At 36.2% G+C, this 11,780-nt stretch overlaps 1 protein-coding gene across 1 annotated transcript in view; it reads right to left on the reverse strand.

Moving 5' to 3' along the window:
• The window catches only part of LOC112156679 (serine/threonine kinase 11 interacting protein), a 44,227-nt gene extending 38,340 nt beyond the window's left edge, over positions 1 to 5,887 (reverse strand). The window contains exons 1-11 of the mRNA XM_024288957.2: positions 5,310 to 5,887; positions 5,042 to 5,109; positions 4,255 to 4,457; positions 4,093 to 4,167; positions 2,247 to 2,342; positions 2,074 to 2,181; positions 1,925 to 1,996; positions 1,719 to 1,848; positions 1,506 to 1,609; positions 1,304 to 1,393; positions 1,183 to 1,224 (exon numbers count right to left, since the gene is read on the reverse strand). Of these exons, the coding sequence (XP_024144725.1) occupies positions 1,183 to 1,224; positions 1,304 to 1,393; positions 1,506 to 1,609; positions 1,719 to 1,848; positions 1,925 to 1,996; positions 2,074 to 2,181; positions 2,247 to 2,342; positions 4,093 to 4,167; positions 4,255 to 4,457; positions 5,042 to 5,108 (987 nt within the window). The 5' untranslated portion in view covers position 5,109; positions 5,310 to 5,887. The remainder of the gene's footprint in view (positions 1 to 1,182; positions 1,225 to 1,303; positions 1,394 to 1,505; positions 1,610 to 1,718; positions 1,849 to 1,924; positions 1,997 to 2,073; positions 2,182 to 2,246; positions 2,343 to 4,092; positions 4,168 to 4,254; positions 4,458 to 5,041; positions 5,110 to 5,309) is intronic.
• Between the last annotated feature and the right edge of the window lie 5,893 nt (positions 5,888 to 11,780).

Genomic DNA, 11,780 nt, shown 5'->3' on the forward strand with positions numbered 1-11,780 from the left:
AACTACTGAGGTTTTTTATGCTAATTTGGAGTTAAACTAACTTTTTAACAACATGCTAATTTTTTTGGCTATTTTGTTATTTACTGAGGTTTATATATGCTCATTTAGAGTTTAGCTTCTATTTTAGCAACAGGCTAATGGTTTTGACTAATTTCATTTATTGGGGAATTTTGGGCTATTTTGGAGCTTAGCTAGCTTTTTTTGGCTAATTTGGCATCTGGTAAGTTTTTTGGGGCTAGTTTGGAGTTTTGCGCACATTTAAGCAACACACTAAAGATTTCTGCAAAATTAAGTTTAGTTTAAGTTTATTAAATTTATATGGCGCCTTAAAATGACCTTAGTCAAACAAGGCGCCGGAAGTATTAGGGATTTTAAGCAATTTTACTACAATTTGTTCAGAAATTTAGGTCAACTTTAGAACTCTTTCATAGTTCTTTAACAACATGCCCAGTCTTTTAGCTAATTTAACATTTTACAAATAGATTTAGCATTTTCACCAAATCCCTTCAGGAATCAAATACATTTTGTCACGATTTTTAGCAAAAAAGCTTCTTCAGCAACTACTTTCAGCAAAAAGCCTTCACAGTAGCATTATCACAGGTAAAGCTACTTTTGTAGCTCTTTTAAGAATGGGTCAGGGTGGCACAAACAGCAAAAAGCTGCGGAGTTCCTCAAGGCACTATACTGTGCCCTCTACTTTTTTTTTTTTTTTTTAGACATACGTTTTCCTATTAGTTAAAATTGAATTCAAACATAAAAGTTTATCTAAAAGGATAGCAAACTGGGATGAACCTGACAGGAATCATTATATCATATGTGTAAGGTTTCACTTTTAGGCACTTTCAATAACTTTAAAATTCACAAAGCTGAAGACTTTTTTGTAGTCAAACTTCTACATTTCTACAGACACCAAACCGAGCCAGCAAACTGGGTGTAATCACACCCCTGAACTTGCATGTTCAAATAAAAAACAACTATAAAAGGATGGAATTTATCGAGGAGGCGCATGTCTGAACTGGATTGGAAAACTCCAGACTTCTGAGAAAATCAAAAAAATACCAATCCGGTACTGGTCTTGCGTGAGACTCTGATCCACCCAAACCTCTGACGTCCAGAGTAAGAGAGGGATACACCACATTAGAGTATATCAAATATACAAGAGGAGACGAGCGTCTGACTTACTGATAACTCTGAGGAGGAAAGTGGGGTCCCATCAAGTCTCAACTGGAAGAGAACAGAGAAGCAGCACTTATCTTTAGTTTTGGAAGCCTTTCATGTGGGATGTTTCGTGCTGACGACTCACTTTGAGGCTAGCGGCTCTCGGGGAAAGATGGCGAACCGTGCAGGGGCGATGGGTCTTCTGAAAGAACAGTGGGTTTCCTTGCAAATTCAGCTGCAACACACACCAGAAAAATAATATTAATACTTGCACAAGTCCTTATGGTGAAAGCAGCCAACGGCAAAGACACTTAAAAAATAAATAAATAAATAAAGCATGTCTTTACTGTGTTGAGGCAGTGCAATAAGGAGAGAGGAGCCAGCTGGGAGTGCTCCAGCAGCAGGTTGTGGGCCAGATCCAAGTGCTGGAGTGAAGACAACTGCTCCACACCTGTTTGTATGCAGACAAACCCCCCCAAAAAAACAGCTGAAAATGTTTGTTTCGTCCAAAAATCAACAGTATCTGCGATCATCTATCATATTTGATTTTGACGTCCCACCGTTAATCGTTTCCAGCTCGTTGTTCCTGAGGACGAGCGTGAGCAGCTTGGACCTGGCGCTCGGGCCGAGCGTTGGCGCCCTCTGCAGGCAGTTGTAGCCCAAATTCAAGTGCTCCAGTTCGCTTAAAGGCTGAGAAAAAGCAGCAAAATGAGCCCAAATTGCGTATTAAAAAAAAAAAGTGTGCAAACACTGAGGACGCATCTACCTTTAAAAATTCTGTGCACTCCTGAATCTTGTTGTGGCTCAAATCTAGAGATTTCAGGACGTTTAGTAAACTCTATCAAAGAAACAAAAGGTTTTTCCCGTGAGATCGGGACAGAGGAAGACTCCAAAAGATGCAGCGGTGAGGCTCACTATTGACTGATCGAGGCAGACGATGGAGTTGTAGCTGAAGTTCAGGGTGTGAAGCTCCAGCCACGGCAGGGCTGAGCTCAGATCTCCTCCGCACAGCGAAAGCAGCTCCTGTGAAGCACAGAGCCGTGAGTCCGTCCACTCACAGGTGCAGCAACCCGAAAGGGGGAAGTTACCTCCAGGGAGCTGAGGCTCTTTGAGCAGGTGAAGACCTCCAGCTGGGAGTAGACTCCTCGGAGACCCTCCAGGAGGTGAGGGGGGATTCTCTTCAGCTGGATAAGAAAACAAAGTGTTCCAATGGTTCTACTTTACAAATAAACAAGTTTAAAGGTTGTGTCATAGATAAGCAAAAAAAAAAAAAAATGGCAGTAAAATATAAAAAAATGATTTTATTGTAACTAATGACTCGATGTTTTCTTGCGCTTATTTCTAACCTCGCATAATTTTGACAAAATATATTTTTATGGAGAGTAAATCAATAAAAGTTATTTAAGGTTTAAGTTGATTTATTCTGGAATAATATTCCTGGCTTTTTATTATTCATTCCATTATCTTCTTGGCCCCTTTGTCCCTTTCGGGGTCGCAGGGGTGCCGGAGTCTAACCCGGCTACTGATGACCAAAGGCGGGGTTCACCCTGGACAGGTGGCCAGTCCCACAATTTTTTCAAACTTACGACATTTTTAAATAGTTATTATTCATAAATATGTTTAAAAAATATGGTTTTAAAGTTTTAAAAATTGGAATTCTGATAGCTTTCTTGACTATTTTGGCATTTACTACGATTTTTTAGGCTATTTTGAAGTTTAGCTATTTTTTCAGCAACATGCTAGCTGTTTTTGCTAAGTTATCTTATATTTCAGCTATCAGCTTCAGTGTTTTCAGCTATCAACTTCAGCATTTCCAGGTATCAACTTCAGCGTTTTCAGCTATTAGCTTTAGCGATTTCAGCTAACAACTTCAGCATTTTCAACAATCAACCTTAGCGTTTTTAGCTATTAGCTTCAGCGTTTTCAGCTATTATCTTCAATGATTTCAGCTAACAACTTCAGCGTATTCTGCTATTAGCTTTAGTGATTTTAGCTAACAACTTCAGCATTTTCAACAATCAACCTTAGCGTTTTCAGCTATCAGCTTCAGACTTTTCAGCTATCAGCGTTTTCAGCTATTAGCTTTAGTGATTTCAGCTAAGAACTTCAGCATTTCAAAAATCAACCATAGCGTTTTCAGCCATTACCTTCAGCATTTCCAGGTATCAACTTCAGCGTTTTCAGCCATTAGCTTCAGTGATTACAGCTAACAACTTCAGCGTTTTCAGTTATTAGCTTCAGTGATTTCAGCTAACAACTTCAGCGTCTTTAGCAATTAGCTTCAATGATTTCAGCTAAAAACTTTAGCGTTTTCTGCTATTAGCTTCAATGATTTCAGCTTCAGCATTTTCTGTAATTAACTTCAGCGTTTGCAAATAACAACTTCAGCATTTTTAGCTATCAATTTCAGAATCTTCAACTATTAGCACTAGCATCTTTAGGAGCTACGTTCAGCTTACACTAGCATTATCACAGACAATGCTATATATCTAGTTCTTAATTATGTTAAAAAGTTACGGTTTTAAAGTTTTAAAGATTTAGTTTTAGTGTGTTCAGTAAATTTTTATCCAGTTCGGCCCACGATTTAAAGGTGTGTTTAAGATTTTGGCCCCTTTGTGATTGAGTTTGACACCCCTGCGCTAAAGTATCTTTACATTAAGTGGAAAATGCTTATTATTATCAAAAATGGGTAAATATTGTTTTTAAAATCAGTTTTTATTGGAACAAAGTATTTGAAACATTCCTAAAAAAGTATTTATCAATGAAGTGGCGAGTGCATAAAACATAGGAAAATATTGCGTTTAACAGCTGCACAATATTTCGCCTTTATCATTTAAAAAGTCTTTACCCCTTGAAGGTGAAAGCAGGCAAATGCCTTTTCAAAGCAATATTTCAAGAAAACTAAGTGGAGATAAAAAATAAAGTAGAGTCTACCTCCAAACTTTTAAGAGACTTGAACGGAAAGATTTTGACGGATGATTGCAGCTTCTCTCCTGGGGGGTTGATCAGCTGTAATCAAATATGAAGTTAATCATGTGAGCACAATCCACCAATTGTGTAAATGTTTTTTTTTTCTTTTGGTTTGTGAAGCCCGACTTTGAGAGAGACAGTTTTCTGCAGCATGTCAAAGAGAAACTGCAGCTCCAGCAGGGAGACGGTGTCGGCGGGGTGAGACGGCAGCGCCAGGAAGCCGTGCTGATGGCTTCTGGGAAGCAGGTGCTGCTCAAACAGCCGGGTCAGCTGCTGCAGGCTGGAAGCCGGCAGCGTCAAGGTGCTGCTGCCGTCCAGAACCACGTCCCCTGGAAGATTTAAAGTGGTTTAGATCCAAGAAAAGTGTGGAAAATACAAGGAAAACTCAACCGGACAAACAGAGGATTCTGATTGGACGAAAACAAATACATGTAAGATATCAACATCTGTCAAAAAAAATCCAACTTGAAAAATTAGCATCTTTATGATGTTAAAATCTTTTATTTCTGAAATTATTTTTCTAGTATATTAGAGTTATTAATCATTATTGAAGCCGTGATATTACTGATTTAAAAGTGCACACAAAACTGTGTATAAGGAAAATCAAATCGATTATTGACGTTTTTTCCTCAAGACAGACCAAGCAAAACATTTTCTTAAATGTGCTTTTAAGGATATAAATAAACAGAAAAAAAATCATATTTGTACGTACTTTGATGACCATATCAGTTACATATTTTCAAAATAAAAGTTTGTCAGTTAATTGGAAATTAATGAATTAATTAACACAACTGTTTTTATTTCTTCTTTAAAAAGAAAAAAATGAGCAATTAATTTGAATTACTACACGTTTCGCTTAAAAAAAGTATATATATAATTTGTACATTTGTAAGGAATCTTAAAGATAACTCACCATTATTACGAAGGAGTGTGGCCAAGCTGTGAACCAGCGAGGACTGGCCAGACTGACACACAGCCATCCTGGAAGGTTTAAAACAATATAAACAATAAGGCACGTCCTCAAAAATGTTCTCAAAAAGAATTCTAAGTCGTAATAACTGAGATTCCGCGCCTTGAACAACATAAACGTAAGCTAGCACTAGCTTTCCACCACTGGAAATGCACGCGCGACACAGCTTTTAGCTAATGTTCGCTTTCCAGAAACTTCTTCAAGAGCTTACCTGTGCTGGGATAACGCGACGATAAATGTCACATATCAAAGTTTCATTTTACACCATCAATACAGACTCATTCCACTGTGAGGAACTTGGGTGATGTTGACATCTTTTTTTCCTGTCACATGACCCAAGGAAGAGGAACTACGGCGACTCCACTAGATCAAAAAGCCTAAATGACGTTGCAGTTTTTATTTCTTCAAGAATCTAATTTATGCTCATTTGGTGTCTAGTTTCTATATTAGGTAGAGTTTGGAAAAAATGTAGATAAATCTCTTGAATTAACTTTTTTTTTGTATTTTTTTTTTAATGTGTGTGCCTGCGTCACCGATTATGTCCACTAGAGGACGCGCTCGATCAAAAAGCAAAGCTCATCGTTGGAGTTATTTATTTATTTTTGGCTACATACAATACAACCATACGTTGTTTTATTTATTTATTTGTCTTTAAAATACAGTTTTCACTTTTTAAAACAAAATACAAAAACCAAAATTGGAAGATAATAGAAAAAAATCAAGGATTAAAAACATTTATTACCAATTCAACAATAAAATAGTCTTAAATTAAGAACATGCTAGAGATAAATAAGGAAGAAAGCATGTGTAAATGCAAATTTATGTTTTGAAAAGTTACACAACAACCATTTATTTGGCATTTCTTGAGCAAATGTAATTTACACTTCTGAAAAATATTAGATTTTGCTAGGAATTTCTAGAGCTCTTTGCACAGACACACAATTCTTTTTTGTAACACTTTCACTACTTTTCTGTTCTTCTTTTTTATGTTTTTTTATTCTGTATATTTAATTATTTTTTAAAATTGCAGTAAAGAAGAATTGGTACACAAAATCTGAGATATTTATGTTTTTTACGATTTCATTTAAAAAATATATTACTTGAAGCTAATAATAATTAAAAATATTGTTTAAATTAGGTCAATTGTAGATAAAAAATTACAAAATTGACATTTTAAGTACCCTTTTTACAGGAGTCATGTATTGTTTTCAGTCTTAAAACTGTAGTTCTTTCAAAAATGCATTAAAAACAACACAATGTTTGATATTTATTTTTTTTACATATAGTGCTCAAGTGTTTTTTGCATTTTTTTTACATTTTCAATTGCTAAAACGGGTCCTATTTAGTTGACAAAAAGTTTTTTTAAATCCAATTAATAATTTAGACCAAAGAGGTAGTTTCATGAAAACAATGAGATCTTTTTGTATAAAAACTTGATGTATAAAAGCTGTATTTTTTTTTTTGTTTTTTTTTTTAGATGAAATATTTTTGGAAATTAGTTACTTAATTGTGTTTTTTCCCCCATAAAAGATTATTTATTTTGGTGTTTCTTTCATGTTAAACCAGAGTTTTAAACAACAAATAAACGTTTAATACACAAAGTTTGCCAAGCTTAAGGAAAAGAATAATGTGACTCAAAATTATATTTTGTTTGGAAAAAAAAATAATAATTTTGACATCATTTTCTAAACCCTTAACGAGAAAAAAACAAGCTTTTTGAGATGTAAAAAATAGAAAAAACGTTCTCTCCTGCTAGCTTATAGCTCCTCACGCCCAACCTGACATTAAAGTTGAGCAATATCGGTGCGATTTAGCCTTGTAAATTTGAGCCCAATGCTAGCTTGAAAATGTACACAATCTAGTCTATTACAAATGGATGTATCTAAATAATACATGATAATATTCTCTTTTTCACAAAATCATTTTGTTTTGCGAAACAACACCGCCCCTCTTCCTGTCACAAGTAACTGAGAGACACGCTCTCCTGCTAGCTCCAGATGCTAGCTCAGACGAGGAAAACAAAGAAGTAGTTGGATCTAGTTGACTCTATGGGGCGGAGCTAGAAGATGGTAGCCCCGCCCAGCGTATTTTCTTTGTTACAAAATTGATTTTTTTTCAAACTTTTTTTTTTTTTTTTAGGGTAACTCCGCAATCTTTCTGTCCCAAGCAACTCTCTGTCTACTCGCTCTCCCACTAGCTTAAAGCTCCAGATGCTAGCTCCAGATGCTAGCGCCAGATGCTAGCTTGGACGAAGAAAATGAAGATGTACATGACTACTAGTGGATGGTTAAAAATAACGTGGAGCACGGAGCTTGTGGCACCGCCCAGAATATTTTCTATTTCACAAAAACAATCTTTTTTAAACTGCATTTTTTCACAGAGTAACCCCGCCCCCTTCCTGTCACAAGTAACTGAGAGCTCTCTGTGTACGCGCTCTACTGCTAGCTTACTCTAATCCCTAAACTCAACATTAATGTTGAGCAATAAGATGCTAGCTTGGACGACGAAAACAAAGCCGTATGTGGATCCAATCGACTACAAGTGGATGTATCAGAAAGGGGCGGGACTAGGAGTTTGTAGCCCCGCCCAGCGTATTTTTTTACATCACAAATACAGCTTTTTTTTCCTGAACTGCATTTTTTTTGTCAATTTAAATGAAAAAACCCTTTGAAATGCAATATTATTCAGAATATTTTCAAAATGTGAACATTAAAAACAACAAAAACGTTTTCTTATCTTTTTTTTTTTCAGAATTTCTTTATAGCACGTTAGCTATCACAAACTGCTGGTACTCCAACAAGGGAGCTTCTTTTTTTTTTTTTTTTTTTATCAAAACTTCACCGGATTTTATGTGGAAACAACCTAATAGCAGAAAACCTCTACAGCAAATAAAACAAGGCAAACTTTCCTTATTTGCATCCCCTGTTGCTAGGCAACAAACAAACACTTGAGCGCATACACTCACGCGGAAGCATTTTTCTCCCATGAGGGCGCTCGAAAGGCCAATATTTCCTTTATGAACTGCGGTTAGGTAAACGTTTCCATTAATGCGGCATGAGTGCATGAGACTGATGGAAAACTAGTTTGGACAGCTAGTTAGCGACAAAATGACATCATAACGCAGCTGTTTTTTGTAGCCTTCCTCCCTAATCGGTTACATTTTCTTCACGTGTGTGCTTTTTTTTTGTGAAAAACCACTTAATTGGGTGTTTATGAGGCCGAGCAAACAGGGCGTCTGGCCCCGCCGGGGATCCGGTATCAGTGGCCGTTTATCCACGTCTGTGTTTGCTAAACAACTCCAGGGGGAGGGATTGGAGGAACTGGCCTTGGAAGGGTTCAGGCCGCCCGTCCGGCCTATTAGACTCAAATCCTCGCCCTAAGGGGGGGCCTTTCAGTTTTTGTAGGTTGGTTTTAGGATAAAATAAAAAGTGCAAACAGGCCTCGGGGCGTCCTCCTAAAATGCCCACAAAAGCAAAAATAATCTGCATGGATAAACAGCCATTAGGCCTGGATGGGGTTAATAGGAGCCTGTTGTGCATGACACCTCAAGGCTTGACCCCCCACCACCCCGCCGATCAATAGGAAACGCCGCCGCACGCGCGCACAGAAGCATCACTGTGCGAAGGCGGCTGCAGCTGGTAACTTTTAATTGAGTGTCAATGGACGGGTCAGCCGCAGCCGGGAGGTCTTTCCATGCTGGGAATGCGCCGCACATAGTGCTTTTGTCCGGGGCACAGATAGCTGATAGAAATGCAGGGCCTTGGCTTTTTTTTTTTTTTTAAGCTTGAGCATTTATGGAAAAAAGAAATCCTTCCAGGAGTAATTAGGTAAATCACTTTTCCGCCCCCAAACCAGGAAAAAGCTGAAAATGAACCAGTGATCATCACATTTAGACTAGAATTCTTGATTTCTCGATCAAAGTGTTTTCTTATTTTTATTTTTTTTTAGAATAAGGTCAAAGTTGAATTTCAAAGTAAATTATTTTTACTATAGATTTTTTCGATCTTATAGACCATAAAAAATGTCAGTTTCTCTTTTTTATCATCTTTAATTTGAAAAATGTATTTAAAGAATGAAACGATACGTTTTAAGATATTCTTTAATACTTTTAATTTAAAGACTTTCTTTTCTTTTTCACAAACTTTTGACCCTAAATATAAAACTCAAAATGACCCCAAAAAAATGAACTTCTGAATTTAAACTTTATTTTGTAGTTGGGGGAAAAACATGTTGAAGTTTTAACCCCTTGACATCTGCATTTATTCTCAAACATAAAAAATGTACTATTTTTTCTTCCAATTAGAAGCTAAATTAATGCATTTTTGGAGTCAGGGATTTGCTTGAATGAAGATTTTGTGCAAAAAAAATCTAAAATACACATATATATTTTAAGATTCTTTAAAATTTCTATTTTACATGTTTTTATATTTTTAACAATGAAGAGAATCTACTTAGTTTACATTAAATTTGCAATTAAATGGGGAAATTCATAACAAGAGAAAAAGAAAAAAAAGGATTACTTCTGAATTTAACCGCAAACTTCTATTTTAAAGTCCAATTTTCAGAGGTTTTTTTTTTAAGAATTCAATTTTAAGAAAAAAAAATTCTGCAATTAAAATCTTTTAAAAATAATTTTTTTTATTGATTCTTTTGTATTTCTAATTTCTCTTAGAAATACATTGAAAATGTTGAGTTTAAAGTGAAAATCTGAATGAAATCAAATTCTAAATACTGAGTTCAAAGGCTAACTTTATTTTGAAATCCAATTTTGTGGGGAAAAACATAGAAAAAAAATTATGTCAAGAAAATCATAGAAAAAACAAGATTATTTATATTTTGAATTTAAATATTTTTCCTTTTAATAATAAATTACAACATCTGAGCTTAAAGTGAGAATTCAGAATTTAAAAACGTCAAAAGCATTATCCTTGACTAACAGGAAGCTTTTATTTTGAAGTCCAATTTTAAAAACTCAGAAAAATTAGAAAAATAATGTAGGCAACATCTGCAGAGAAAATCTGAAATCTGCAAGCAAAGGCCAAAACCTGTTTTAAAAAAAATAGGCAAAAAATAGACACACTACCACATTTTGGTGTGTATTGATCTATTAGTGGTATATATTGTTGTTTAAGCTTTTTGGAAATGTTACTATTTTGTCACTAGAGACATATATTTAACATCAAAAACTTTAACAGATGTTAGGGTTGAAGATTACCACATGAAGAGAAAGCTCTTGCTGTGGTTGAAGATGTTCCATGAGTTTTTGACTAAATGCCAAGAGGATGAATCTTCACCAGATGATTATGATGAAGATCATTTCTAAACTGATGCAGTAGACATGCAGACATGAACCAGAGCACAAACAAAGACATAAATGACAACATTTGAAGATTGATGATAGATCAGAATTTAAGTTAGATAGATCCCTTTGAGGGCAGAATCTGGTGCCAAAATTTCAATGTACTCACTACCAGCTTTAGTCTGGTTTCAGGCTGAAGATAGGCAGCTGCTGGATTATATGAAACAGTTCAGAAATTTAGGGTTGACGAAACTCCATACTGATTGCAAAAAACAGTAAGGATATCTCCAGACTTCACTTGATGAGCACTTTTTTTGGCCTGGTTTTCTAGATATTGTAGGCCGTTATCACAACTGCCCCTAGTGGTAGATATGGGCTACTGAGGGCAAAAAGTGGGCAAATATATACAGGGCACACAATTGGCCAAAGATGATAAACTAACCACATGTACAACAATCGTCTGCTCCATTTTCAAAGGAACACATGCAGACTCCTTAACACTGGTGCTACCTTGTGGGGTCCAGATGACCCCACTCCCAATGTTAACTTGCCTTGGGATAGCACAAGGGTTCAGATGTGGCCACTCTTCTCTATGACCCTCCACTGGCTTGTAGTTGTTGCTGTTGTTCACCTTTTGGCCAATAGGGGTCGCCACACTGAATCAGCTTTGATGGTTTGGCAGAGTTTTACGCCGGATACCCTTCTTGACACAACTCTGTATTTTCAAGGCATAAATAGGCAGTAGTGTGAAGGGTCTTACCCATGGATTGGCAACCTTTAATGGTAAGAGTCATTTGGACTCGTTTTCTACTGATCAAAACCTAGAAGGAGCTGTATAGTTTTACTTTAACCTTTTTGGATTCATGACCTTCTTTAAAAAAATACAATTTCATTTTTCTTTTATGTATTTTTTAGTTCTTTTCCCCTGTTTGGCCTCAGTTGTCTTGCACTACTGGGTTTTGTTATTTTAGTTTGGGGTTGGACCTTGGTAGTCTTAGTTTGCAGGCTTTGTTTATTTAATTTCTTTAGGTAGATTTGGTTAGGCAGCGGTTGCTGGGGCCTATTACCATCAGATCAGTTTTCTTCTCATTAAAACTCAAGAAGCTGCTCTCCAGCCACGCTCTGATTTCATGTATACATGACATCAACTGTTAAAGCGACTGTTCTTGATCATTGGGAGGTAAATCTGGCTATTATCAGCATAAAAATGAAAGGACAACCCATGTTTCTGTAGCCCAGAGGAAGTACTAGATAGAGAGAAAACAGAAGTGGTCCTAAAATTGAGCCCTGCGGGACCCCAAGACTAAGCTTCAATATGCACCATTGGAAATGAAGAAGAAAGTCATCAAATTTCAAATTTTTAAGAAGATCAGCAACAAGTCT

The sequence above is a fragment of the Oryzias melastigma genome, linkage group LG2 (assembly GCF_002922805.2).
Source record: "Oryzias melastigma strain HK-1 linkage group LG2, ASM292280v2, whole genome shotgun sequence".
NCBI lineage: Eukaryota > Metazoa > Chordata > Actinopteri > Beloniformes > Adrianichthyidae > Oryzias > Oryzias melastigma.